The sequence below is a fragment of the Aphis gossypii genome, chromosome 2 (assembly GCF_020184175.1).
Source record: "Aphis gossypii isolate Hap1 chromosome 2, ASM2018417v2, whole genome shotgun sequence".
NCBI lineage: Eukaryota > Metazoa > Arthropoda > Insecta > Hemiptera > Aphididae > Aphis > Aphis gossypii.
Window position 1 is genome coordinate 16267121 of NC_065531.1, and position 27276 is coordinate 16294396.

Genomic DNA, 27276 nt, shown 5'->3' on the forward strand with positions numbered 1-27276 from the left:
CAAAATACAAATTCGGAAATACGAATATCATACGCGGCGTCGGCGACCGGCGCGAAAATTGTCGCGCGTGCGCGCATCACATTACCACAATGAGCCGACGATCAGTTTGACCATAGTGGTAACGCCGTAATTCCCAGCGCTCGTGTTCAAATTTCTCTTCGCCCGCCAACAGAACTGCGCCGAGCAACCAATCATCGTCTCCTTGGAACATTTTTTAATGGAAATAATAAAAATGCACTTTAGACTTTATTAGTATTAATTAAGCTCTTTTTTAACATTTGTTTTTTTTTTCAAAACGTGTATTTTAAGGCATAAAATCTAAATATGTTGAAAATTCAAAATATTATCGTTATTTTTACATTCATATGCCTAACTTATCTTACTTAACTGAGGTCTGACCTAACCTGGGGGACCAGAATACGTTTTATGAAATCCGGGACAACAAATTCCAATAAACATTTGTCAATTGCAGTACTTAGCGTATTTTCAAATTTTTCTGTAGAGGGGGGCCACAGTTAAAACCTACATAATTAATATAAACCATGAAAACTATATACCTATTAATTTCCTTTATTACTACATATTATACTTAGCCGTAACTTGGAAACCGTCACCAGAATACACAGAATACCAATTTCTACCTATACTTATTACTTAACTCTACCTACTGCAGGAATATGTATCGGTTTTTTACCTTTGGAGGGTTGCAGTTACCTAGTTACCAAATACCTAGTTTCAAAGAACTTTTTAAAATACCAGAACACAAGTTCCTTAACTGAAATAATGCCATGAATATCTTAAACAGATAGCCACCCTAATTTATAACAAAATAATTAGAAAATAACTATTTTTCAAATGTACGTATAGGTATAGTATTATTATAATAGTCCCAACAAACTCTACAAAAACCTATAGATATTTTATTTTTTTTTTTTTTATTATAAATATAATAGCCGATAGAAGTGATAGAACTATCATATTTTAACCTTAGTAGGTACATAGGTATTTCCTTTTAAATTGTATACTAAAAATAAAACTGGAAAACAATTGATTTTTTGAAAAATTCTATTTGTCATAAGAATAAATAATAAAAATATAAAATGAACATTATATTTATTTTCTGTAACACAATTTAAAAACCTATGGCTTTATGTATCTGCAGACTGCTGCAATTATCGATGCTTAAATCAATTGCATATACAAATTATGAAGTAAATTGCTGGGGAACAAAGTGTTAAACATTGGTTATACTTTTTTTAAAAAAATTGTATACATAATAGAAAATAAAGATCTCATTTATCTATATTTCTATAGACTATAGTCTATAACTATGATACCTATATCGTATATTTCTACTTATAAAGTTTAAAATTATGAAATATGACTTGTCACCTATAATATATTATTTGGTTGAAAAATTAAGAAACCTACTCAAAAATAAATTATAAATGAATGATAAAAAAATCATTTTTATTTATTAGGTATTATTTTTATCATCGATTTTTTTTTAAAAATCTAGATCTAAAAAAGGAACTAGTTTATTTTATAAAATAATAGTACCTAAATGAACGAATTCCTTTTATTAGAAAGAATTAATACACCTTTTATTTTTAAAAGAACAAATTCCTTTTTGTATGAATTACGTGTCAAACACTATACTTTGGTTCCTATAGTATTCCTACTTTCTAGAAATTTTATTCCGGTTTCAATACAGTTCTTAGTAATAAACAAAAATTTATTGATTCCGGTTCTTAACAATTTCAATTAGTGTTAATACCAATTTTAACCAGTTTTTAAATTTTAATGTTATACAAATCAAATAGGTAAAAAAAAATCGAGGAAGATAGGTAGTGAAGATGTTCTGATATCAGTGCTGTATAGTATTTGAGTAGGTACCTACCTATATAAGTATCTCGTTATTCTTATTAGCTATTAGGACATTAGGTAGTTATTACCAGTGGTAATATTTAATCAAAACTTTACTGTGATAAATGCATTAAATTTGAATTTAATAATAAATTATTGCATATGAAAAATAATAGTGACTTGTGAGCAGACATTGATTGTTTGCCCCTATTTATATTTATTTTATCGTTATTGGAAAAGTAATTTATTTTCGTTTAAATATTTAACCAATTTTGCAAAAAAAAAAAAAATTATTTAAGATAGGTACCTGTATAGTAAATCCAAAATAATTGTGGATAAACATTATATATTATTAATATTCTTAAAATGAAAGAAAAAATTATGAAGTCTTATGCATTCAATTTTTAATTATTTTGACTAAGAAAAAGTACATCCAACTATTCCAACTTAAATCGAAAAAATTTAAAATTAAGTCACGTTTAGGATAGGATGATATGACTTATTTATTTTTTTTTTTTAATTACAACAAAATACATTTTGTAAAAAACCTATTATGCAAATAATCCCAGATTATTTTAAGTGCTAGGAATTTTGACCTCCACACTTTCAATATTTAAAAAACACAAAATAAATCCAATATTCTAATTTATCAGAAACTATTTTCAACATTGAAGTATTTTTATGTTTTCACATAAATATAACCGTACCTATATAAGGAATTGTAAAACCAATACGTTCATTGCTCTTTTCAGGATTAAAAATAACATAAATGAAAACAACCGGTAATTAACGGGAAAAACTTGATTTTACTCTTGGAAATATCGAAATATTGATTTAGGTTTCTAAAATATTTTAACAAGGGTTTCAATACTTTCAAAGGATTTTCATTCCCAAATTAATTATTTTTCAGAACGGTTTCAGTCTATGATAATTCAGATCTGTTGCAAATATTCCTAACAATCTCAACAAATAATAATATTTTGTTAAATACATGTCTATAATTATTAAACGAAAAAATTTTCCAGTGAGAGAATTATTTTCACATAACTACATAAGTCCACTGTCCAGTGGCGCTTAACATTTTTTAAATCACTGGGGTAAACTCTTTTTGGGTACCTATCCACCCACGAGTCATTCAGCATAACAATTTTTGCCGACTGAATTCAGTTAATTGATGTAATATTATAGCAAATACCTACTGTATGTCTGTTGTCTGTAATTCTATGTACTATTTAGTATTTACACTATATTGTATAATACCTTTAATACATCAAGCAGTCGCCCACCTATCTACCAACTCACAATTTAAACAGTTCTGGGGTATTTACCCCATTAGTCAATAGCCATAAGTGTTTGGCGCCACTGCACATAACTAAAATAGAGCCATTCACTTGAGACTGAGAAATATAATAAATAAAATACATTTTTAGATACTCGTTTGTGATGATACAAACATTATACAAAGAAGACCCATTTATGTATTATATAATTGTATGATCAAAAGGAATTTCTTTCATTTTATTTTCTATAGACATCAGCATAGGTCAAGTCTGTTCTCTTATTATTTACTAATAACAGTAATAAATAATAAAAGATCTTAGATCTTGCAGTTTAATAGTACCAACATATTCACAGCTTGAGTTATGTACTAAAATGTTGTGTGAACATTCAATACCCATAAAAATAATATACAAATACAAAATACAAAAAACTCTTGATAATAACTACCTAAAAGTAAAATTTTAAATCAACTAAAGTGATTACTTAGTAATGTTTAAATAAATCAAAGAAACATAATATTTAATATCATGTGAATTACATATGACATAAGACCATGAGTATGTTAAATATAATATATAAATTTAACTATATTGAAATTGAAATTACTTATAAAATGTAATTATAAAATATTTTGATGATAAACCTTTAAGGTAAGCATTTCAATATATACACAAATAATTTCTGATTCTTTTCAAAATGATACAAAATACAATTAGTTCCCAATTCCAAGTATATCAATAATACAATTTGAACACAATGAAATGAATAAAACAAAAGTCTATAGTTTTTATAATTTATAAAATTGGTATTTAATAGTAATTAATAATTATCAACACATAGATTTATAAACTGTGACTAAGTGACTAATAGCTACTTGAGAATATCCACAAGAGTGAATAACATTAAATATTAATCATCAAACTTTTGAATCTTCTGATGTTTGAGAATACTTAACATTAATGACAAATAAATGTTTAATCACCTTTTATTTATAAAAAATTTAGTATTTCTAAAATAAATAGAAATAAATTTAAATAATTACATTGTAATATAATGGCACTAAAAAATATCGTAATATTAATTACAACATTTTTAACATTTATTAATGTGTAAGTTGTTCTAATTATGTATTCTCTTCACTTAGTAAATAATGGTTATCAATAAAAGATGTATTAAAAAAAAAAAAAAAAAACAATAATTTGATATACTCATTTGAAATAAACATGATTCATATTTGTATCTACAATATTATACTTGAGTTCATAAATCAGTGTTTGGAATTCTATTAGTTTTATATTTAATCTCTTATGTTCTTCATTTTACCACAATCAAGTAAATGATTAACATTTAAAAATATTTTAGTCTTCTAATGTGACATTTTTGAATAGATATGACATGGATTCTTTATTATGAATTCTGCGAATAGCCTCTGATAGTAAAATACTTATGTCTACAGTTTTGATTTTGTGACATTGCATTTTTTGGATTTCATGAGGAATTGTATTTGTCACAACCACCTATAATAAATAAATATAATGAATTTGCTAATTTAAACATTTATTATTACTTATTATTAATTTACTTCATCAATTGGCGAAGATTCAATAAGTCTTGGAGAATCAGATGATAAAAGACCATGAGTAGCCAAGACATAAATTTTATAAGCACCACGTTCCTTCAATACTTCAGCAGCAGCTACAAATGAAGCAACATCATCTACCATATCATCCTGAAAAATATTTACTTTTTAGAAACTACTTAAGTAATTTTTTATGTTTTTAAAATTTGCAATTTTACTGACCACCATAATAGCGATACGACCACCAACATCTCCCACTACATTAATGGGAGGTTTTTCTTTGGCTGGATGTTGTGGTACTCCTACTCCCACATCCATTGTTCTTGAACGAGATGTTGATGGCGGTGGAGAATTTCTTCCATCAACCATATCAGAATCGGATTCTTTCTGTTCTCCATGAATAACAGCAATTCCTAAACGTAAACGTTCAGCATATGATGTAGCTTTTTTAGCTGATCCAGGATTTCTTGCAACAATAACTGCATTACGATAATCAGGGATCTATTTGAATTTAAAATAAAACATTTTAATAACACATATTAAAAATCCTACTTTCAATGACAAAAATGTATTACTATAATTTTAAAATTTTTAATAATACATTATTTTGAACATACAGGGTGGGCCACTGTGTAATCTTATGTCTCTGTATTTCTTTAATATGAAAGCACAGTGACAACCTTGTAATTAAAAATATAGTAGGTTAATACATTTTAAAATTAATATTTGGAACATTGAAGACTTACACATTCTTGAATATACTGTAAAAGGAATGGCGAAGCTCTCAAATTGTCAACTGGACATTCAAAAAAACCTTGAATTTCTTTTTGGTGAAGATCCATTGTAATCACATGAGTTAAGCCTGACGAACACAACATCTTGGCCAAAAGTTTGGATACAATAGAACCACGTTTACGCATTTTACCTAAAGCAAAATTAATTATAAAATTATTCATGAAGATTTTAAGTGAAATTATTTTTAATACATTGTTTACTGTAAGGTAGATAAGGAATAACTCCAACAATGCTTTTGGCAGAAGAAGTTTTGCATGCATATGCCATGATCAAAAGTTCCATTATATTATTATTTACATCTCTAAAAAATTAAATAGAATTTAAGGTATATAGCAAGATTTATAATAATTATTATCTTATAGCTAAACATAGGTAATCAGTAATTACAAAAAAGGCATATAATATGTATAGAGGAATGTCAAAATAAAGATTATGACTATATAAGTTATGATGTAATCATTTAAAAACATAAATAAATACACATTGAGACATAATTAAATATGATTTTAATTCAATGGACATTAAAATGTTATTTAGAACAAATGTGTTAATGCTCAATGATGTGTACTATCTTCATAATAATAATGTAACTTCATCGTTTAAATTGTAATTGTTATTACTTTTTTTTTAATGCATTTATGATTTAAAATTACTACTATAGGACTTTATTTAATATTACTAAGTACTAATTACACTAGCTTACTTTAATAGTTTAAGTGAATAATATAGAAATGAACCGATATTAATGAAATAGAAAATCAGACGATAAAAATATATAGTTAATTACAATATAATAATCATAAAATCTATGATTTATAGTATAATAAATAATAATACATACATTATTAACTTATTCAGAATATTTCATTGGTTTATAAGAATAGTTAATACTTGGCTATTAATAAAAATCACAAAACTATGAATGTTAGTAGTATGGCTATATGTTTTGTTAATCAAAAGCTTTTTAAAAAGTCAATAATAAGTTTAGAAACCATCCACCTTAAACATTATGTTGATAGATTTAATATTTTAAATAATTTAGTAGAAAACAATAATAATTGTAGTTTGTAATAAGAATACACATAGTGTTAAATTATACACGTTTCTTTGATTTAATAAATAATTGAAGAAAAAAATGTAAATATTAAATAAATTAAGTTATGTTTTAAATGAAAATAATAGTGAGTTTGAGAAATGTTTTGCTTCCTTAAACTGTTAAGAATATCAACACCAAGTTAATATAATTGTAAAGTAGCCAACTAATAAGACTTATTTTTAGCAATTTTAAATAAAATTGCCAAGAAAACAAACAGTTAATCAAGTAATCATACAGAATGAGCACTTTCACAATGCATTAACAGATATTTATATCATAGATTCCCTATCAATAGACACAAATTTAACACTTGTGTTTAAAAATGTTTCAAATTGTTGTTTACAATCAATAAAATACAAGTCGTACCATAGTAATTTGTATTACTATGAGATTAGGTATATTATGTTAGTTTTCATAATTGTAAGTGGCAAATAAATTTATGTCATAATACTTCAAACAGATTACAGGAAATAAATTAATATAAAATGTATTGTTATTACACTATTTGTATAAATATTATTTATTAATTATACATACTTTGAGCCAGTTTGAATGATGTATATGTCTTTTCCACGTACGGAATCACTTATTTGGACAGATGTTTCTCGGTTAGTGGTATAAGAAACAGCACACCGGGCCGGTTTAACACCTAATCGTCTGTGAATTTAATGTTTTAAATAATTTCATGATCCATAAAAATTTAAAAAAATAGTATATAAATTATAATTACCGAGCGACCAAATTGGCTAATTCGAGGTGCGAATTTCCGCTAATGATCATGATGTCCGTCGATGTAGCTATATCCATGGTGATTAGTATGTTTAACAGAAATTAAAGAGATTTCCGTATTTCAAAGTAACTTGACAAATCGATCACTAGACGGGAATAACTTACTGCGAACAGTCAACGGCCAATGTGCAGATTTATTGTAATAATATTGAACATCGAGGTTTGATCGATTTGAAAATAAATGAACTTGATAAGCCTAATTTTTATTTTTTATCAGTAACAGCGGGGATCAAAGACGTTGTATTGTTACGGTGATAGCAACGGAGGCTCACTTGTTGAATGTTGATTAGGTATTTGAAATAAAATTATATAAAAAAAAAGTATTACATTTTAATATTTTATCATTTTCGTACTTATTGTCTTAGTTAATAGTTAATGGTCGTGTATAAATGTGATATAATAACTATTAACTAACAAAAAGTAGGTGAAATTTCAATCTATTCAGTGGTAATACTACAATAATGTTGGTACATTATTATTTATGATTTGTCATTATTCAACCGATTTGTTTTATTTTATCTCGCAACCGTTTATATTTTAGTCTATTGGTCTTTGGTTTGCTGTATACAGTATACTGAAACATTAAAATATCATACAAACACGAATTTCATCTGTGACTGCAGAGATTATAGTTATATGGTAACAATTTAAATAATAAATAGTTTAATAATTATTTCTATAAAAAGAAGCTGTATACTCGTGTTATAATTATTTTTCACAATAATTAAAAGTCAACATGGCCTATAATTTTATCAATTTAATTACATAATTGTTGGGTATTATTTTTAATTTATAATTACAAATTTATACCTAAATAATATGGGTTTTGATTATTATTTAATTAGATGAAAATAAAACAACGATATTTGATCGAGATATTTTCAGAGTGGTGTTTCAGCAATCCTGCTAATCTCTTGCGTTGTATGTATTATAATATACGTGTTAATTAGAGCTTGGAAATTGGGGTTGGAAAGTGTTTTAAACGAGTGTTTAATGATCAGAGTTGAGAATTTGTATGAAAATGATTTTTTTAGCTTACTGTACAACATAGACTGCTTGAGAGTGTTAGTTGTTAAGGATTTCAGTATAGGCAATTTTATAAGTGCGTGCTTGTCGATTATGTAAATGTGTACGTAGTAAGTGATTATTATTACTCAATTAGTAATTACTTATTATAAAATATTATAAATTATTGTGTGTAAAAGTAATATTAGTACGTACCTATAATTATTGTCTGCAATAACATATTAACACGCTACACAAAAATAACCTTATTATTTATTGTTTATTTATGTCAAAAGATTAAATTATTTTAATCCTCTGCATATTATTGCATTTACTAACCTATTTAATTGATAGAATTTCTGAATACGAGTCTGAATTAAATATTATGGGATTTTCTAGAAAAGAACTTTCTTGTGTACTTTTAAAGTAATCGTTTCACTTAAATATTATTAACATTTTAAATTTCGAATACTAAGCATTTGATGGATTTAAGGGTACTACAATTTCAAAAAAGTAAAAATTTATTCAGAAATTTAATCTGATGTCTAGGATGATCGGTAAAATTAGTGTAATAATAAATTATTAAATAAAGTTTGGTAGAAAAAACAGACGGGATTGAATTCCTTTAAAAAAAAAAAAAAAAAAATAGATTAGACAATAAAAACTCCAATTTCGAAATTATATCTTGCATATTTGATTTTTAAAACTATTTTTGGCCATTTTGGGTCATTTTTTTTCATTTTATTATTTTCCATAGATTAAATATTATCTTTATTTTTAAATTTTGTTTACATATATCTTATACTCAAGATGTACCTATTTATGTAGTATACAATATTAATAATATATTTATTTTAGAATAAGTATTTGTAATTTGTATTGTTACGCGCCTACTAATAACACAAAGAAAACATTGTGAGAGGATTAGGGAAACTTATTGTATTTATGAATCAAAACTTTTATCTGTTTATTTCGACGTGTAATCGATAACTTTTAAATAAAATAGCACTATAAATACTAAATAGGTACCTACCCATGGCCGTGACTACAGGTGTGAGTGGGAGATTTAGCATAGTCTGAACCCCCAGAGATATATTTAATACCTATTGGCTATTATAGCATGATATCAGTTTATCATACCACTCATACCCTCAAATTAGTTTCAGATCCGCTAATAGGTATACATAATGGTAAACGGACAATTTCTCCTGGAAATTCACCCCCCCCCCAATTATTTAAAAATTGTTTTTTTTTTCATAAATATAATGAATTACAAATAATGAAATTATAAATGTAATAAAAATGTTATATAAATATTATAATAGGTAGCTAAAAGATAAAATATGGTAAAATTTAAATATTACTATATTATTTTATTTATTATATTTGTGAAAAAAAAAATACCTAATTTTCTATTAAATAGTAGGTAAACACTAAACATATTGAGGTAACATATAATATGTAATAGAAAATATATTGGGGCATAAATGTCCTATATTACGTCAAAAACAGTCCCGGGGGGGGGAGAAATGTCCGTCGTTCATACATAATATATTATAATATAGAGGACGACCCTGCATCACGACGTGCAGACGATCACGCTACAGCTGCAATTATAGCTATAATACCTAATAATCGTGGGTCTCATATATTATTATAATATTACGCGGACTGTTGGCAGCCAGCAAAGACACCATGGGCCGCAAGTTGGTACGACTACGGTGGCGACGGCGACGCCGCCGGCGTCGCGGAGCGCTTTCGCTGACGCCCACCCCGAATCGTTAAGACCAGCTAACGCTGCGGCGCGACCCTCGAGTGGTGGTGACACGGTATATATTTTCAAGCGCGTGTGGGTGTGTATAAGGGACAGCGCTAGGGGTAAGTCGGGGACGGCGGGTCGGGATACAGCCGCGACGATGGCGCGGTGGCCCATCAAGCCTGCACCCGCTTCGTCCTCTCATCCCCCCCGCGGAGCCGTTGCGCGCGACCAGCGTCGTTGAAAAATCAATGAGCCCCGTTATCTCGGCAAAAGCTCTCTCCTGGCCGCCGCCGCCGCTTTGTCGCGCGTTTGAGATAATACGCGGGTTTTGTACACACGAGCGAAAACAATACAAAATAAAACGAAATCCTCGAACCGTATTACACATAGGTTCGACGCGATAACGATATTATAAATTGTAATAATTGTGAGTACGCGTACGGTTGCGATAGTGACACGGTAAAATATTATTATTAATCAATTACCCGCGGCCTTTACATATAGTATTATTATATAGTGTTGTACAAAAGTCGGCCGTCCCCCGCGAATCCCGCCGCGGTCTCTGCGTTGACCGTCTTCAGATCGCATAATACATCGTCGTCGTCGTCGTCGTCGATCGTCGCAATAATATGGATCCTGGTCCGCAAGCCTACGGGGCCGGCAAAGTCGGCGGCCAATTCAACGTTCAAAACTTTGTCCGCAAACCTCACGTGTTCGTCAGACTTTTGTCGTTGGTACGTACGATAATAATATATAATATTATAATAATAGCCTAAATATGTGTTGTACACGTGCGGGTGCTGTGCGCAATACGTGACGTGCGATGTATATTTACACTTAGGTGTTTATTTTATGCGAGTACGCACATGACGTGGCCATATGGGACGTTTACGTTGGGCCGTTGGGCCCGATCGACGAGCGAGGGGAGGACGTTCGATTTTTCATTTTGGAACACGTCGTTTAGTTTGATGTGTATTGCGGGGCACTCGCGCCTAAATTTGCAAACGTACGAGTAGTTAAAAAAAAAAAAAATTAAATACTTTTTTTGGCGTATCTGATGCGTTTATATATTTTTACTGGTTCATCGTATTGTATAATAAGCCGAGTAAGCACAATATAATATGTTTCACGAAAATGTGAAATAAAATAAAAATATAAATACTATTTTAGAGTATATTTGTGTGAAATTTCAATATTAACAGTATTTAGAGACTTAGAGTATTATAATATACAATATACATATTATTATTTTTAAGTCCATATTTGTTTTTTTAAGCCATATTTCACTAATTTGCAACTTTTTAGTAAAAAATGCAAATTCAAGAAAATGAAAATAAAGATTTTAATAAAAACTTTTAATTCAGTAGAAACAAAAAATATTATTTTAGTTTATCTATCTTGCAATTGCTGTAATTATTATTTTATGTAAAATATAGATTGTATAGATCTATTGTATAGATACAATATAATGCTATGTTATTTTTTTTATGAATTTTAGTGTAGGTTGTTATTATACTACTTTTTTTTTGGAAATAACAATTATAAGAAGGTTATACAATAACAAATAAATAAAAAAGTTTTTATATTAATTTAAAACCAAAATCACAACTCTTTTTTAATAGCAAATTTGAACGCTTCACACTTGCCTAATTTTAATTCATTAATGCATATTTTTAAGAACACGTTTCGTAGTTTTTTTTGTTGCATATAAATCCCAAGCCTAGACTTCTTACTTATAAATTATTGAAGCTAATATAGTATGCAAAATATGTATAGAGATAAACAAATAATGGCCTACACATATAATTTGGAATTGCCTATTAATTAGTAAATCAGGCCTGTATACCTATATACGTACTAACACATAGGTACTATTGCGTACCTACATATTATTTGTTCGTCGATCGTCGACCCATGTATGATCATGATTCATGATCCGTTGAAACGCGTAGCGTATTATAACCGTATAAGGTTAGTATAATGGTTACGTAGCATTAGACGAAGCGATCTATTCAAATATATTATATAAGTGACTGGGGAACGGATAACCTAGTATTGTGATACTGTAGAATATTTTTGTATTCAACGAGAAATATAGCGTTAAATTGCACTGCCTATTATGGAAAATCAAAGTCGTAACCAGGTTAATATCAGATATTTAACTTAAATAGGTGCTTGTTATTAAACTACGAGAAAAGAATATTTTTGAGATAATTTCATACGAAAGAGTTATAGCGATATGCAGGTTTTTATAGAATTATAATTTATAATTTTATTGTTTGAATTCTTTTAAATTTTGAAGGAATTATAACTTTAACTCTTACATAATTAACTAATAGGCGATACCATGAATTCGATTTTTCTCAGTGAAATTTTGCTCTATTCTGTAGCTTGTTAGATTAAGAGCAGAAGAAATACTATACTATAGTATTAGTAACTATATACGTATAAACACACACATATAAACGAGCATTTATGATGTACTCCTTTTATAGTCTCAATTTTCATTACTTATTATTTGTACTATACTTATATTTACGCAATCATGGGTAAAACCAAATAAATTAATAAGCTATATGTATATATATATATATAATTCTATTGAAATGTCTATGGATCGAAATACTGTTAAAAAATGTTGTAGGGTTGAAGTATATGGCGTGTAGTATAGAAATAAAAGTGAAGAGCATTCCCTTATATCCTTTTCCACTACGTCACCATCACTTCAAACCACCGCGTAGTCCTCCAAAAACATGCATAATCATATTAAAATATATTAATACGATAATACCTATATGTTGTTTTGTATAGTTTAAGTGTAAAATATATGTATATGTATTTACTAAATACCTAGGGAACTATATTCATAAGACCGAAATGATACACATATTTAAATCAACATTATTATTATTTTTTTAATTTTAATTATGGAAAGTAAATATATATACCAAGTAGGTATAAATATTCAGTACAATTTAAGCCAAGATAAGGCACGAATTATGTACTTAACTAATGAATAATTAGAGTTTTAAAGTTAAAGGCACGAATATAATTTGATTGATATCTTATAGACTGAAATTCGAAAAATAATTTTATTGAAGCAAAGAAGTTTATATTTATGTTCAAAATGAGAAATATGATCACATTTTATAAAATATAACTACCTAATGAAATAAACGGAATTTCATAGTTTGGGTATAATGTGATCATTTTTTTGTGATAAATATTCTTATAAATATAAGAATAATGTTATGTAATAATAGCATTTTTATTGTTTTTTATTTATTTATTTTTTTGGTAAGTTGTTAATGTATTGTAACTTTCTAAAATTGTTTTAAAAATATTTGTTATAGTAAAAGGGCATGCGATACTAGGAATATAATATGCATTTTAAGTAAAGAAATACTTATTTGCATATTCCATTCGTGTAAGAGCCTATTTTATATCTTAACGGTTTAAATAGTAAATTAGAGAATGCATATTATATAATATTACCTAAGTATACATGCTATCTACAAAATAATTATTGATTAATAAATGGCTTAATATTAATAATCATTATAATTACACACATTTTTATTGTTTTATAAATTTATAATACCAAAGAAATCTAAAGGCATTTACAAATGATTTCATTAGAGGCTCGTTATTGGATGAATTTACATTTGTTTTTGACTCATTTTCCCGATGAGCTCAAAAGTGAATTTTTACATTTTTAAGATTATTATGTGGATTATTAATTTTTAACTGAAAATCATATCAAATTAAGTTACTATACTTCAGTGTACGTAGGTACTAGGCTATAATAATTAAACAAAATTAAACAGTGAGATACATATTTTCGATGACAAACTTATGTGATTAATTTGTAAATTAATCTAATCTGACGTTGAATTCAAAAATGCATATTTTGAGTAGAATTTAAGTTTAACCAAAAACTTTCAAAGTATATGAAGTTTTATATATAGCTGCCTTGATGTTGGATAATTATGTTTATCCATTCTATATATAATATATATATATATATATTATATTATATGGTATATATAATTGTATTTCTTTAATTATTTTATGTTTTGTAATTATTTTAGTTATTTGGTTTGATCGTGTATTTTTGTGCATCATCTGGCTCATGGACTACAGATACAAAAACTAACGAGGAAATATGCATGTTCAAGCTTAAGAGTTTTGGATGTCACATTGGAGGTGTAGTAGGTTTTACGTCGGTGATCGGAGCAGCAGTATTCGTCGGTGGTGAATATTATTTTGAAAACGTGCCGTCGGTAAAAAGCCGTAAACATTATGTGCTCATCGACCTTGGATTCTCAAGTAAGAACCATCGATAAGCAAACATATAAAACTAAACTCTAGACACGTATCATATAGTTCTATAGAATATGATTATTAATTTATTTTTAGTATTTTATAAACCTTAAATAGTTTTAAAAATAACTCAAAAAATGTTGTGCTTTATATATAAACCATTTTGTAACTTTAAAAAAAATTTCATTCGATTTAGTAACTATTAGTTAACTAAAAAATATTAAATTTTTTACTGAAGAAAATTAAATTTAATATTGAAATTTAAAATTATTCAATTATTTAATTATTATTGAATTAGGTAGTAATTACTATTACAATTTTTTCTGTAAAAATCTTACAAATTTTGATTAAATTTGTTAATAGGTGGTTTAGATAAAAAATATTCTAAGAAACATTATCTAAGCCGAAAGCTAGATATTGGTTAATATAGTTTATTGAGTGTGTAGAATTTTGATTTATGATCATTTTCAAATGTATTATATAAACTCTAGTAAGTAATTAAATAACATGCTTAGGTATAAATGTTTATTCTGAAGCGAGTGAAGACAAATGCAAAATATTTGTATCATATTCAAATTTTTAATATATATTTTTAAATTTCAGGTCTATGGTCGTTTTGGAATTTTTTACTTTTCATTTATTTATCTAACTCATGGAGTGATACACCTGATTTTCCTGATTCAATTAGCACTGCCAATCCAACCACTGCCATTTATTTTGCATTATTTGCTATTTTTTCATGGGTATGTTCAAAAACATTGTATCTATTTGATTACATCACGATATAATAATAATAATAATAATTGATAATTTATTTATTTGATTGAATGATGTCACAGGGTACTTCTGCATATTTTTCATATCAAAGATATCAAATGGGCGTAGATCCAGCATTTGTATCATCTTTTGAAGCCGATCAGTTTGGAGCATACGAAGAAACGCAAAATAACAGTTCCAACGAATCTCCATTTAATAAACAGATGTCGGGTATGAGTAAATTCACTAAATAGTGATTCAAAATGTAGTTATTGTAAATTTTGTTTAACTTTTTTGTATCATACAAATATATATATTTATATGTATAAATTATTTGACATGAGAATGCATTAATACTTAACGATACGAAACATAATAATTATAATATAGGTACAGGGTACAACAGCAATTTTTTGGCTAAAAGGAAAATATTTAAAAGGTCACAAAATAGAAATCGTATAAATTCTACACTACAAAAAGGCAGTTATAAATTTGTTTAACGTACATATTTTTAATTTTATAAAATATTCATCTATTTTAATTATAGTCACTCTCCGCAGATATTTTTATTAAATAAATATGTACATTTACGCTAATAACTAGAGCTCAATGCCAATTAGTGAAAATCCCTATATACCTACTACCCTATAATAAGTATTTACGTAAAATAATATATTAGCATACAATAGAGATCATAAAGTTACATCCAATTTAAAAATACTCATACAATATTATTATCATATTATTAGAAAAAAATTTTGTATTTATTTATTTATTTTATATTTTAGGTGAATATCAAACTCAAGCTTACTAAGTAAGCTGATTGTAGTACACAATCAGTTTTTCAACTATGATGCTGGACATGCCAGGAGATTGTGTTTTTACTACACGTCTTACCAAATTACTTATCGCCGATGGTATTACTGGTTTTATTACTTCACAATAACTAAACAACATATTTTATTGAATAGTTAGTTGCGAGTAGTATCAATTTTTGAAATTTGTAACAAAATCGTTTATGATAATTATATATATTTTTTTTTTTATAATTATTATTTTTTTGATATACTTATTGTATCATTACATTTTCAACTAATATTCTATACATTATTGTTGTTGTCCGTTTATAAAAACTTAAGTAAATTTTAGTAAGAAATTGTGAAATAATTATTGGTATTGTTAATAGTTTTTCTTTAAATAAAATTATATTAAGCGTCGACGAAAGCCTAAAAACGAAGTATGATGCATCATGGCACAAATTTTTACGATCAAATTCTTAGAGTTTATTCTCCATAACATAATATGCATAGGTGTTTATGTATATACCTATTATACCTACTGTTATAAGTAACGTACAAAAAAAAAACAAACATAATTCTAATCAATCTCTATAATAACGTTCTTTTTCTAAAATATAAGTGATAAACATATTTTTAAATAAATAGAAATAATTAGGTACTCATATTAATAATAATGTCACAGGCAATATTAGATTTTAGTATTAGAAAATATAATGTAGATACGTCATCATCGTGATTAATGCGATTATTACGAACCCATTTTTGTTTTGCCGTATCAGTATTTTGTCGGTAGATACATCCTATATCCTAATAAATATAATATAATATAATATAATATAAATTAATAATCAACTATTAATATTAACATTACTATATTATTACATACAAGTGCTAATGCGCGTATATATTATATATATTTTTTTTCTTAAAATATATTTAAAGTGATGAGAAATATATGCATACGGATTATTCATGTTGTGAGTTTTGATTACCTAAACTTCTTTATAGATAATAAAACGATGTGTTAATATATTATAGAATGTTCATGAATTTTTATTCGTGATGATTTTTTCTACGAAAGCTATCATAGCTTAGGTATGAGAGTACAAAATGGAAAAATATTGTAACTAATATTTCTCTTAACCAAAACAGTAACACACGATATTATTGATTATAAGATAAGTGAACAATATAGAGTGATTGTATATAATATGTACAATGTATATTATACTCTTTTAATATTAAAAGTGGTCAGTAGAATATAATTGTATTAAAATATATCATGTTAAGACTATTAATATTTACAATATACAATATGACATTAAAATACAAAAATTATATTTTGATTTTATTTTTTATCTATAAAACATAAATTTTACAAAAAAAAAAAAAAAATTAATAAGGTTTTTTAAACTTAGGAGTTTATAATAAAGAAAAAATTAACTTAATTTAGTTTATTTATTAATAAATTAATAAATTAACTCTAATAGGCATTGGAAGTTAATTAAAAAAAAAAAGATTAACTCAATATGCGAATTAATTAAAAATGATGTTACTTTAATTGATTAACTCTTTTATAATAAGATTTATACTATTTGCTAATTATCCGTTAAATATTTTTGTATAACTTTAATTGAGAGGGTAAAATATTTATTCAATATGTCTAGCAATTTGTTTTGAACAAATAATTCAAATAATAGCTAATTTTGATAATATTGTATTAGGTACTATAATAAAAATGTATTCATTTAAATATTCTTTAGTTTGATTTAAGTAAAATTTATATTATTTATAAGTCAAAAAGATAGAACATTCTTTACAAGTTTTCTTTCAAGTTGTTTTTATAGCAATTGAAATATATAAAAAATACATAGCTACACACAATTTTTTCTTTGTAAGCGTTAAATTCATATATTAATAAAAAATAACGAACATTTGAAAATAATTTTTTAGTTGAAATTCAAATAAGTTATAATTTAAGGTTTGAACCTTAAATGAGCGAGTTTCTTAAGTAATTCAAAGTTAGTCTGCGTGACCTATGCCTTTAATTATATATATATACGTATTTTAGTTTGAAAACTTTATCTTTATTATTTAGTGAAATTAAAGTGTTTTATTGTATATGGATATTTGATAAAATACTTTTGAAACGATTGTGGCTCATTGTTTGGGACATTATACTACTATAGAAACACCTAAATCATTAGCTGTTGTAATTCAATAACGTTTGCAAATTCCAATAATGAAGCTTTTGGTAGCCCACCAAAAACGTGTACCGATAAAGTTTAATATTTCATGACGTTTCAAGTTCAAAAGAGTTCTCTTACGAGAATTACTTTTACAAATTAGTTTGATAAACGCAAGTTTACATAAAAGTTTTAAAAACTTATAGAAATATTAACCAGACATCAAAACATTTTTATTCGACTGTAACACCAGGAAGTGTGTAGTCTGGTTTTTGTATGGGTATTAATAATTCCTTTTCTCATCTACAATTTATTAAATTTGTATTTCATAATTATAATTTGATTTCTCTTGTATATATTTATACATTTTATATAAGCGTGTATTCACTTGCTCACCTTTTATTTACTTAAAATATCAAAAAAAAAAAAAAAATTTGTACATTTATAAAGTCAATTTTTATATTTATTTTATTAACAGTATACAAATATGCAATTGATTTATTACCTGTCCCTTTAATAACTTTTAAAAAATTCATTAATATTTTTTTCAAAAAAAGATTTTTTTTTTTTAATGTAACATATAGAAATATTGTTAACATTTTATTATTTTCCGGGAAAATATTATATTCACAGAATCTAAAATAATGATAATAAAATAATGTTATAATAATTAAAAATATAATACTTAATACTATAAATATATATAAATTATTATAAAAATTGGATTCGATCAATGTCTCATATTTGTTGTAAATGAGTAATGATGGAAAATGGTGTACTGCACTTTTGATAGAAACGTATTAGGCTTTTAGCACTATTATTTTAGTGTTAATATTGTTTTTATCAATTTTGAGTCAATAGAAACAGAAAGTGTGTGTTTGTGCGTGTTTTTGAGAGAGAGAGAGAGAGAGAGAGAGAGTAGTTTTATCAGGTTTTGGTTTTGAGTGAATACATTTTAGATTAGTAAACGTGTTTAAAGTTTCATGTACAGTGTACGTTGTAGATCAAAAACTGGATGTAGACTGTACTTCAAATATGTCAAAATTATAAAATTCCCATTAATTTCCGTGAAAATTGTAAAAGAACGGTTATAATATGTTTACGGTCAAAAACCATAACTCTGCAGACGGCTCGGTTCGGAATCGGTTTTTGACTGTAATGATTAATCGTTTTTAGATTTAAAATGACAGCACACTTTTAACATACCCGCTGAAGTAACAACCTATCCTAAACGCGCAATTACCACGAAGCCAGTCGATTAGTTTAACAACATGAATAAAAGAAGGGAAGAAACACATAAATTCTTATTGTTGTTTAATTTCTCAAATAATTTTATCATTATTACTTCGAATATGTTACAGAATAAACCAATACTAAAAAAATAATAATTGCCTTTTTAGTTCTTTATTTTTAGGTATACCTAGTATTTTTTCATTTTCGCTGATCGGTTATTATTATAATTTATAACATTATTTTAAATTACATTAAGAGGAATAAAAAAATGATTACAAGAAATACGAAATAGAAACATAAAAATAAACAATAATTAGAAAAAGCCAAAAGGAGTACCACACAATTGTGTACGATGCAACTTTTTGGGAACACGATTACGCGTACGTTAAAAATTTAACTTAAATATTTACCCCAAAAGTCAAATGATTGCGTATAATTTGCTGTGTTGCTGTGTAATGTTGTCACATTTAAATTTTTATTTGTGATAAGTAAAAATTAAATTTAAAAAAATGACAAATCAAAATATTTAAAAAATAATAACAAGTTAAAATAATGAATTGTAAAAGTGTATTCAATTTAAAATTGTATACCGCTTAAATAACTCAATTTTGAGATATATGTTATAATATTCACTTGTAATTGTCATAGAAGTCAAATTTTGTTCCATAGTAATACAAACAAATAATTTATTGTCGGGAATAAAAACAAAAAATGGCAACAGTGCAGTTCAAAGTTGCAGATAAAAATCGTACGCAATCGTGAATATCAAATGTTCACGATTGCGTATGTCTATAAACACCGCACGCAATCGTTTCACCGAGAAAAAGATTATTTAAGAATTAACCTAATTTACTCGCTGGTTTTAATTATGGTTGTACCGAAAAGTCAAAATACGTCATACTAAAAGATAATAGTTATACATTTATACAACTTATGTTCAAATGTTGGCGTTAAAGTTTTTATATTATTATTATTTTTAACCATGTAAATAGTATTATATAGGCACTATTATAAGGTATAACACAAAGATTTTAATATATATTAATTGAAAATTTTAACATCTATGTGTTCATTGTAAACAAATATAATTTACTTTCACGAATATCATATTATTATATTGCAATGTGGTTCCACTTCAATAAGCTTGAATATTGTCTACAGCACTTTCTATATTGATCCGACAGTTGGAGTAATGCATAATGCAGTACACTTCAAATCATCTTTGGGTTTAGCGGTCGAAAAATAGCAAATATTTGAACAAATATCAGTACCTATATAATAACAAAAATGAATAAAATATTTCAAATATTTGTAATACGCTAAACTGTAGTATAATATGTCTAATACAGCTGGCTGTGATTTAAAATAACCAATTTTATAAAGTTCTGACCAAATAACAACTGCAGGCTTATAAAAACTATTTGAGTGAATTCGAAATACATAAAATGAGCGAACAGTTACACTGAATTAATTGAAATTAAATAAGACCTAAAAGTGGACATTAAATTAAGTTTTAAAACAATTATTAATACATTAGTTACTTTTTAAAATTGTTTTTAATAAATTTAAAACATTTAAGTATTCATATTTTTTTTATTTTCCAATCATGAGTACAAACTTTTTATGATAACATTTTTACTTTTGATGCATTTGTTTTGAATATAAATAATATAATAATATATGTTTTGCAATAACATGTTTATAATGTATATCTTTATTTTTAATAATTCATGATATAAATTAAAAATTAAATTGTGTTTTGTTATTGTTATATTGTTATATAAAAATACAATTTTCAATTTATATTAAATTACAAAATAATTGTTGAAAATTTAAACGGTCAAAACCATTTATTGCGTAAACTATGTAAGCGTGTAATTGAATTTATCGTACTGAAATTCATTGACACATTTTAAAATAATGTCCATTCTCCACTAAAATATATTTGTTGATTCAGAATAATCGTATTTTATATGATGTTATGTCAAATTGTAATAATCCAAACTAGCTATATGCCTATATAGTATGTAGCACTGGAAGTTGTACTATACATAACTTGAATATCCATAAAAATGATTGTTTCAACTTTTAATCACGATTTTAAGAGTGAGATGATATATTAAAAAAAAATAATATTTATACACGATGGCATTTAAAATAGTTTTGAACTCGAAAAGTAATCCGAAAGAATACAATTAAAGATTAAATATCATATTACAGTAGATATTAATATTAAAACAAATAAATTATAAACTTAACGCTCGAACATTAATTGCCATTGGTATAATTTGCGCACATGGCGCTGATACATTAATATCAAATTATTTTCCATTCAAATTATTTGCTTTAACATAATGTTTGACAGCCTGGCGATTAAATTAATCGATCCATTGACATTCATAATCATATATAGTTGCACATTATAAGCTGTGACATTAAACGCAACTTTTATAAAGGTTATATATTCACAAAATAGAGTATTAGTAGTGACTCTGTTTGCTCGACCCTCTACGGTAATGAATATAATACTCTATTACGTTTTATAAGAGAAAATTATGATGTTCTGTCAACTTTTGAAAGTTCACTGTATTTCATTTTATGTATAGGGACACCACAAGCCTATGTACTAGGTATAATATATACTATAGACGTACTAAATTATTTTGTCAATCATTCCTTTTAACATTTTGATTGATTACTTACTTAAAAATATGTTTGTTATAAAACTACATTAAATATTTAATGTTATTATGTATATTATAAACTATAATTTTATACACTCATAGTAACTAATGGTTTACATAAAAATAAAAAATGTTTTGAAAAAATCGTTCAAAAAAAAAAAAAATTTAAAATACAATTTTACTTAAACCTTTACAACTTTTAAGAACTTATTACTCCATAAATACCAAAAAACAGTATATATATAATATTATGCATCATTTACTTCGCATAGTTAACAAATGTTGTGAACCTTTCTTATACCGTTTATTATAATATTAATTTTACTCAAAATATATGAAATTTTACTAAAATACAAATAACCCAAAAGTACACTCTTTTCTTTCCTTTGAAAAAATCTCAAAGTTTAACGAAGTGATTTTATTGAGTTTTGTATTATTGCTATATTAAAACAAACATTTGTAGCGTACAAAGCTAGCCGTAGACTGTTTTTATGCAATACCTATTCAGATATAATAAATCACATCACATGTTGATACTCGTTAGCTGTATAACGTATTGCTTACACGAGCAAAACATTTACTATTTGGTTGATAACATCTGCGACGAGGCCATAATTTTACATTTTACTGCACGAATAAATTTATAATAAATTGTAAATATGTAGGTACATAATCGTATTTTAATCGTAATTTCGGTATATTACACTATCTTCGATCGTCTTCGATTAATGTATTTTAAATTGATTGTGTTTTGAATGTTCTAACGTTAAAGAATTTTGTACGACTTGTAATCACAACACAAAAATCAAATAATATTCGAGTAGGTATATGCGTTGAATTAAAATTTAAAACCAATCAAACGTACAAAATTATTTATAGAATGTATAATATATTATTGCATACTATTTTGACCACAATTTGTAGTTTTTATAGTATGTTATCAGCAATTTTTTACTGATACATTTTTTTAATAATATATAGCTCACACAACTACGTACATATTATTGAAATTAATTAATAAAATGCTCAAGAGGACGTTAAACCATTACAGTAAATATTTTTAAAAGGTTCGACAAAAGCAATTTTAACAAAACGTGAAGAGATATAAAAAAAAAAATAATTTCAAAATATTATAAATGTCATTGTAGAGAATCTCATAAGTAGGTCTCGATGTCAGTGCCATATGTGATTGTTGCAACGATCGTGAAATTCTTTCAAAGTAGTGGTATTGTACTTCTCACAGTATAAGAGGCGTAATGGTTGTGAAAACAAAACGTAGCTTTAAGTGTTTATACAAAAAACAATTTTTTAAATTTACACTGAATTATTATGAATGTCTTTGCAAGTGCCTATATTATATAAAAGTATTATCGTGTGAACTTCATCGACTTTTATGAAAATATAAATCATATTTTTTATAAATTAAAATTTGAAAATGCAGTTTCATTAATTTTCATTCAATCAAAATATCAAGTCTAGTTAATTGTATGACTTTAAGGAATGCATCGCTCAGAGTTTGAATAGCTTAATTAAAAGTATCTGAAAAAAATGACTTATTTATCAACGTCAATAGAAATGTATGTGCATCTTTATTTGTACTATATAAATATAGATTAGTTGGTGATTAATAGGCTCAGAAATTTTGAGATCATCGGTTAAACTAAAAAAGAGGGTTTAAATCAAAATAACAATAAAGTACCTAATAAAAAATTAAAATTAAAATTATGGGAATTATTATTCATTATTTTGTTTATAAATTTAGGTAATTTAAAATTGTTATGCGTCTACCACAGAAATATTTAAAAATTAGAACTATTAAAATTCTTTTTTTGTTTGGTTATAGAAGAAAAAATTTCGTATCCAATTTTAACCACTATGGTGTTTGGGGTGATTTTTTTAGAGCACATTTTATAACCTATAATAATAAAAGTTTAATGTATGGTTATAATAACAATTCAGCAGAACTTTATAATTCAATTTTAACCAAATTTAAGAATGAATTTTTCATGAAAACGGTCTATCAATTAAAGTGTAATGCAACTGATACTGCTTATAATGCACTACTTAACCATATTCCCCTATTTTATAAACATGTAACCAAAAAAACTTCGAGAAAATTTACAAAACTGTATCTTAAAAGACATGCACTAACTACTGAATCTCGAAAACGGTGTCGGTGTCTTTTTAGAGCAGCAAAAAAAAAAAAAAGATTACAATATAAAAAGAACCAGATGAAAACTATGGATATGTGTCTCATAATTCATTTTCTTAACTTATTTTTGTTGAAATTTAATACCTATTTAAAAAATAAGTTCTTGGAAAATTAAAATCAACCAAAAAACAAATTCAAGTTTCGGAGTAAAACTAAAATACAACATATATATTATGATGAATAGCATTTAGAACGAAAAAAAAGATAAATATTTTATGTTTTAAAAATAATAAGTCTTTTACGAGATTTTAATGTTTTATACATTTTTAGACTAGCTGCTTCAATGTATGGTAATTTATTTTTAAATACGTGAAACCACATTAACAAAGAAGTAATTAAAGAAATGTTATTTAGAACTTTTAGTGGTGGCAATACTGCCACATTATACAGAATATCATATGAATATATGACTAACTGGAAAAATAATAGAAAATATTCGTTTATTTATTGATATAAACTTACAATACTTAGTGTCATTTACAGATAAATTAATTGAAAAAGATAGACTTTTCGATATTAAATGTCCGGTTTCTGGCTAAAATTTTATTTTCACATAACAAGGAATTTTATTGAACAAAAATATTAAATGTTAGAATATTAAAAACGGACAAATATGTCTGAAAAGAAATTATAATTACTTTTATCAAGTCCAAGGTTAACTCATAACACACAAAATATTTTGATATTTTTGTAATTTGACATCTAATGGTAATATAATATTATAACATTTTAAACTAATGTAATTATAATACGTAGAATTTATCTACTTATTACCTATGTTATTTTTATATACATACATAGGTTTGGTATAGGAATACAATTCAAAAACTAGACGATTTCTAGGATAAAATAATGAAGTCTCAACTAAAAAGATTATTATAATTATGGATCAATTTTATTCGAAGTCTTGTAATAAAGTCTATTATAAAATATTACATTTTATAATTATATATTTTGCATATTAAATCAATAGATATAACACTTGCGAATATTGATAGTTACATTCGTTTAAACATTTTTTAATATTTATTTAATATAATGACCAAATAATTGGTACCTATTTAATATTATAATATTGATAACAATGATTATGTAATTTACGTGAAGTAAAATAATATGACCGTGGCAGCTTGTCATATACAATTTGGTTATAAACAGTTATTAAAATATTAGACCATCATTATTCTTGCTATTGTTTGAAATTTCGTGGAAATTCATAGCTCACACACTAATAAATTGTTCATTAATCATTTACTTTCCAGTTTCCACACACATACGCGTCGCACTAAATTATTTATGTAGATAATGCCTATACATAACTCCTTAGAAATAATAATGTTGCAGCCCCCTTAAAAAATTCGTTTAATTGAAGTTATTTAATTTCTTCATTGGTCTGTTCAGTTTGAAATTCAAAAATGTTATGCTTTTTATATACCTATACATAGTATCTAATTATTGATTTTTAAACTATTTTTTTTCTAAATAATTGTTATTTTTTTAAATTGATACATAATATTATTATAACAAATTACAATTAGTTTATTATAACAAGAAAAATACCTCAAACATATACATTAATCGTCTCCAATGTTTTACTACTATTGCTTTGACGTTTTTCTATATAATTAATGTATTTCCTTTACAACAATCATACGATTCGAATGATTTCGATAAAGCATACGTTTTGAAACACAGTGTATAATATATCATACTCATATATATATTTTTTTCTTAGTTATTTTTTATCTACTAATATGGTAGGCAGTACATCAGGCCAAGTCCAAAAAGCTGTGTGTCTTTACATTAACTAATTCATCAAAATTTTTTCTCTCTCGTATAGTCATATCTCTGTTTTATTTTGACACGGTCCCGTGTTTTTGAAATTTGAAACAATGATGCTTAGAGTTAGTAAAAAATTGAGCATATAACTTTAATTCATTTCAACATCGGAGACTTTCAAAGTTTAAATTGTTGATATTGATTCACACACTCGTATAAAAGTTGAAAGTACTTATATCATAAAGGTAAAAACTTAAAATTTAGCACAGAGTTGGTTAAATTATAGTGAACTAGTGCAGGTAAAGGCAACAACTAAAAATTTTAAACTTTTTAAAGATTAGTGCCACTTCAAAGAGGAGAGTTCTAAACTCGTGAAATAATAATAAAAATAATGATTATTATGATTTATTATCGTAACCAGAAAAATTAATAAATAATAAGTGTGGTTACTTGTAAGTGTAAGATAACTATGTAGATAACTATGATTGAAAGTTAACAACAAGTAATGATATCCTAGTCAAAAATCAACCATTAAGAGAAGACCAAGTTAAAGACCACTTAACAAAAAAATGCAGTCTATCATTGAAATTATATCTTCATTGTGGCCAACCTAATCTTTCTCAAGTCCTTAACTTCATAACACTTCTAACTTTATGAGCAACAATGATATTTTATTTTTATTTCTTAATACTTGTCCAATTTCCTAATAACATAACGAATGAATGATATAAAAGAAAAAAATTCAAGATCTTTCCCAAAAAAGTCATTCTTTTAAAGTAAGGATATTTATATTATTGCATGCCAAGTTTGTTTTATAGATCATTAAAAAATGAAAGATCACAGATATTTGGGTAACTATGCAAGGTGTTGACAACGCTCAATAATACCAATTTGTTAGATATCAAATTATAAACGTTGAGTATAACTTGAATTACGAATTATTACCACAATAAAATGTAGTCATAAAACTATAAAATGTTTTTTTTCATAACAAAATCGGCTATCCAATACTCTCAAAGGTAAAGAAAAATACTTAAGGTGATCTAACATAATTATATTATTGATTCTATCATTTCTAATAATGATCGTGTCAACCAGCGTTTAATTAAATCTCATCTCATCGCAGAGTTCCC

The 27276-nt window shown here is 25.9% G+C and overlaps 2 protein-coding genes across 2 annotated transcripts; one reads left to right on the top strand and one right to left on the bottom strand.

The window, feature by feature from the left end:
- Positions 1 to 3926: 3926 nt before the first annotated feature.
- Positions 3927 to 7596, bottom strand: LOC114125947 (phosphoribosyl pyrophosphate synthase-associated protein 2). Its single transcript, XM_027989783.2, has 7 exons — positions 7348 to 7596; positions 7155 to 7274; positions 5713 to 5822; positions 5473 to 5651; positions 4949 to 5227; positions 4730 to 4876; positions 3927 to 4664 (listed from the first exon to the last, which is right to left on the bottom strand). The coding sequence occupies exons 1-7, from the start codon at positions 7422 to 7424 to the stop codon at positions 4506 to 4508; spliced, it is 1071 nt and encodes a 356-aa protein (XP_027845584.1). The 5' UTR covers positions 7425 to 7596; the 3' UTR covers positions 3927 to 4505.
- A 2697-nt stretch (positions 7597 to 10293) lies between these two features.
- LOC114125946 (synaptogyrin) lies at positions 10294 to 17022 on the top strand. Its single transcript, XM_027989782.2, has 5 exons — positions 10294 to 10904; positions 14262 to 14499; positions 15097 to 15236; positions 15333 to 15480; positions 16038 to 17022. The coding sequence occupies exons 1-5, from the start codon at positions 10800 to 10802 to the stop codon at positions 16061 to 16063; spliced, it is 657 nt and encodes a 218-aa protein (XP_027845583.1). The 5' UTR covers positions 10294 to 10799; the 3' UTR covers positions 16064 to 17022.
- Positions 17023 to 27276: the final 10254 nt, after the last annotated feature.

Excerpts from the sequence above, each read along its gene's own strand:
- LOC114125947 (XM_027989783.2), bottom strand. The coding sequence starts at position 7,424 with ATGGATATAGCTACATCGACGGACATCATGATCATTAGCGGAAATTCG. Across the intron at positions 5,652-5,712 it reads TCTACCTTACAGTAAACAAT|GTAAAATGCGTAAACGTGGT; the intron begins GTATTAAAAATA and ends ATTTTGCTTTAG. Across the intron at positions 4,665-4,729 it reads AATCTTCGCCAATTGATGAA|GTGGTTGTGACAAATACAAT; the intron begins GTAAATTAATAA and ends TATTTATTATAG.
- LOC114125946 (XM_027989782.2), top strand. The coding sequence starts at position 10,800 with ATGGATCCTGGTCCGCAAGCCTACGGGGCCGGCAAAGTCGGCGGCCAA. Across the intron at positions 14,500-15,096 it reads CATCGACCTTGGATTCTCAA|GTCTATGGTCGTTTTGGAAT; the intron begins GTAAGAACCATC and ends TTTAAATTTCAG. Across the intron at positions 15,237-15,332 it reads TATTTGCTATTTTTTCATGG|GGTACTTCTGCATATTTTTC; the intron begins GTATGTTCAAAA and ends ATGATGTCACAG.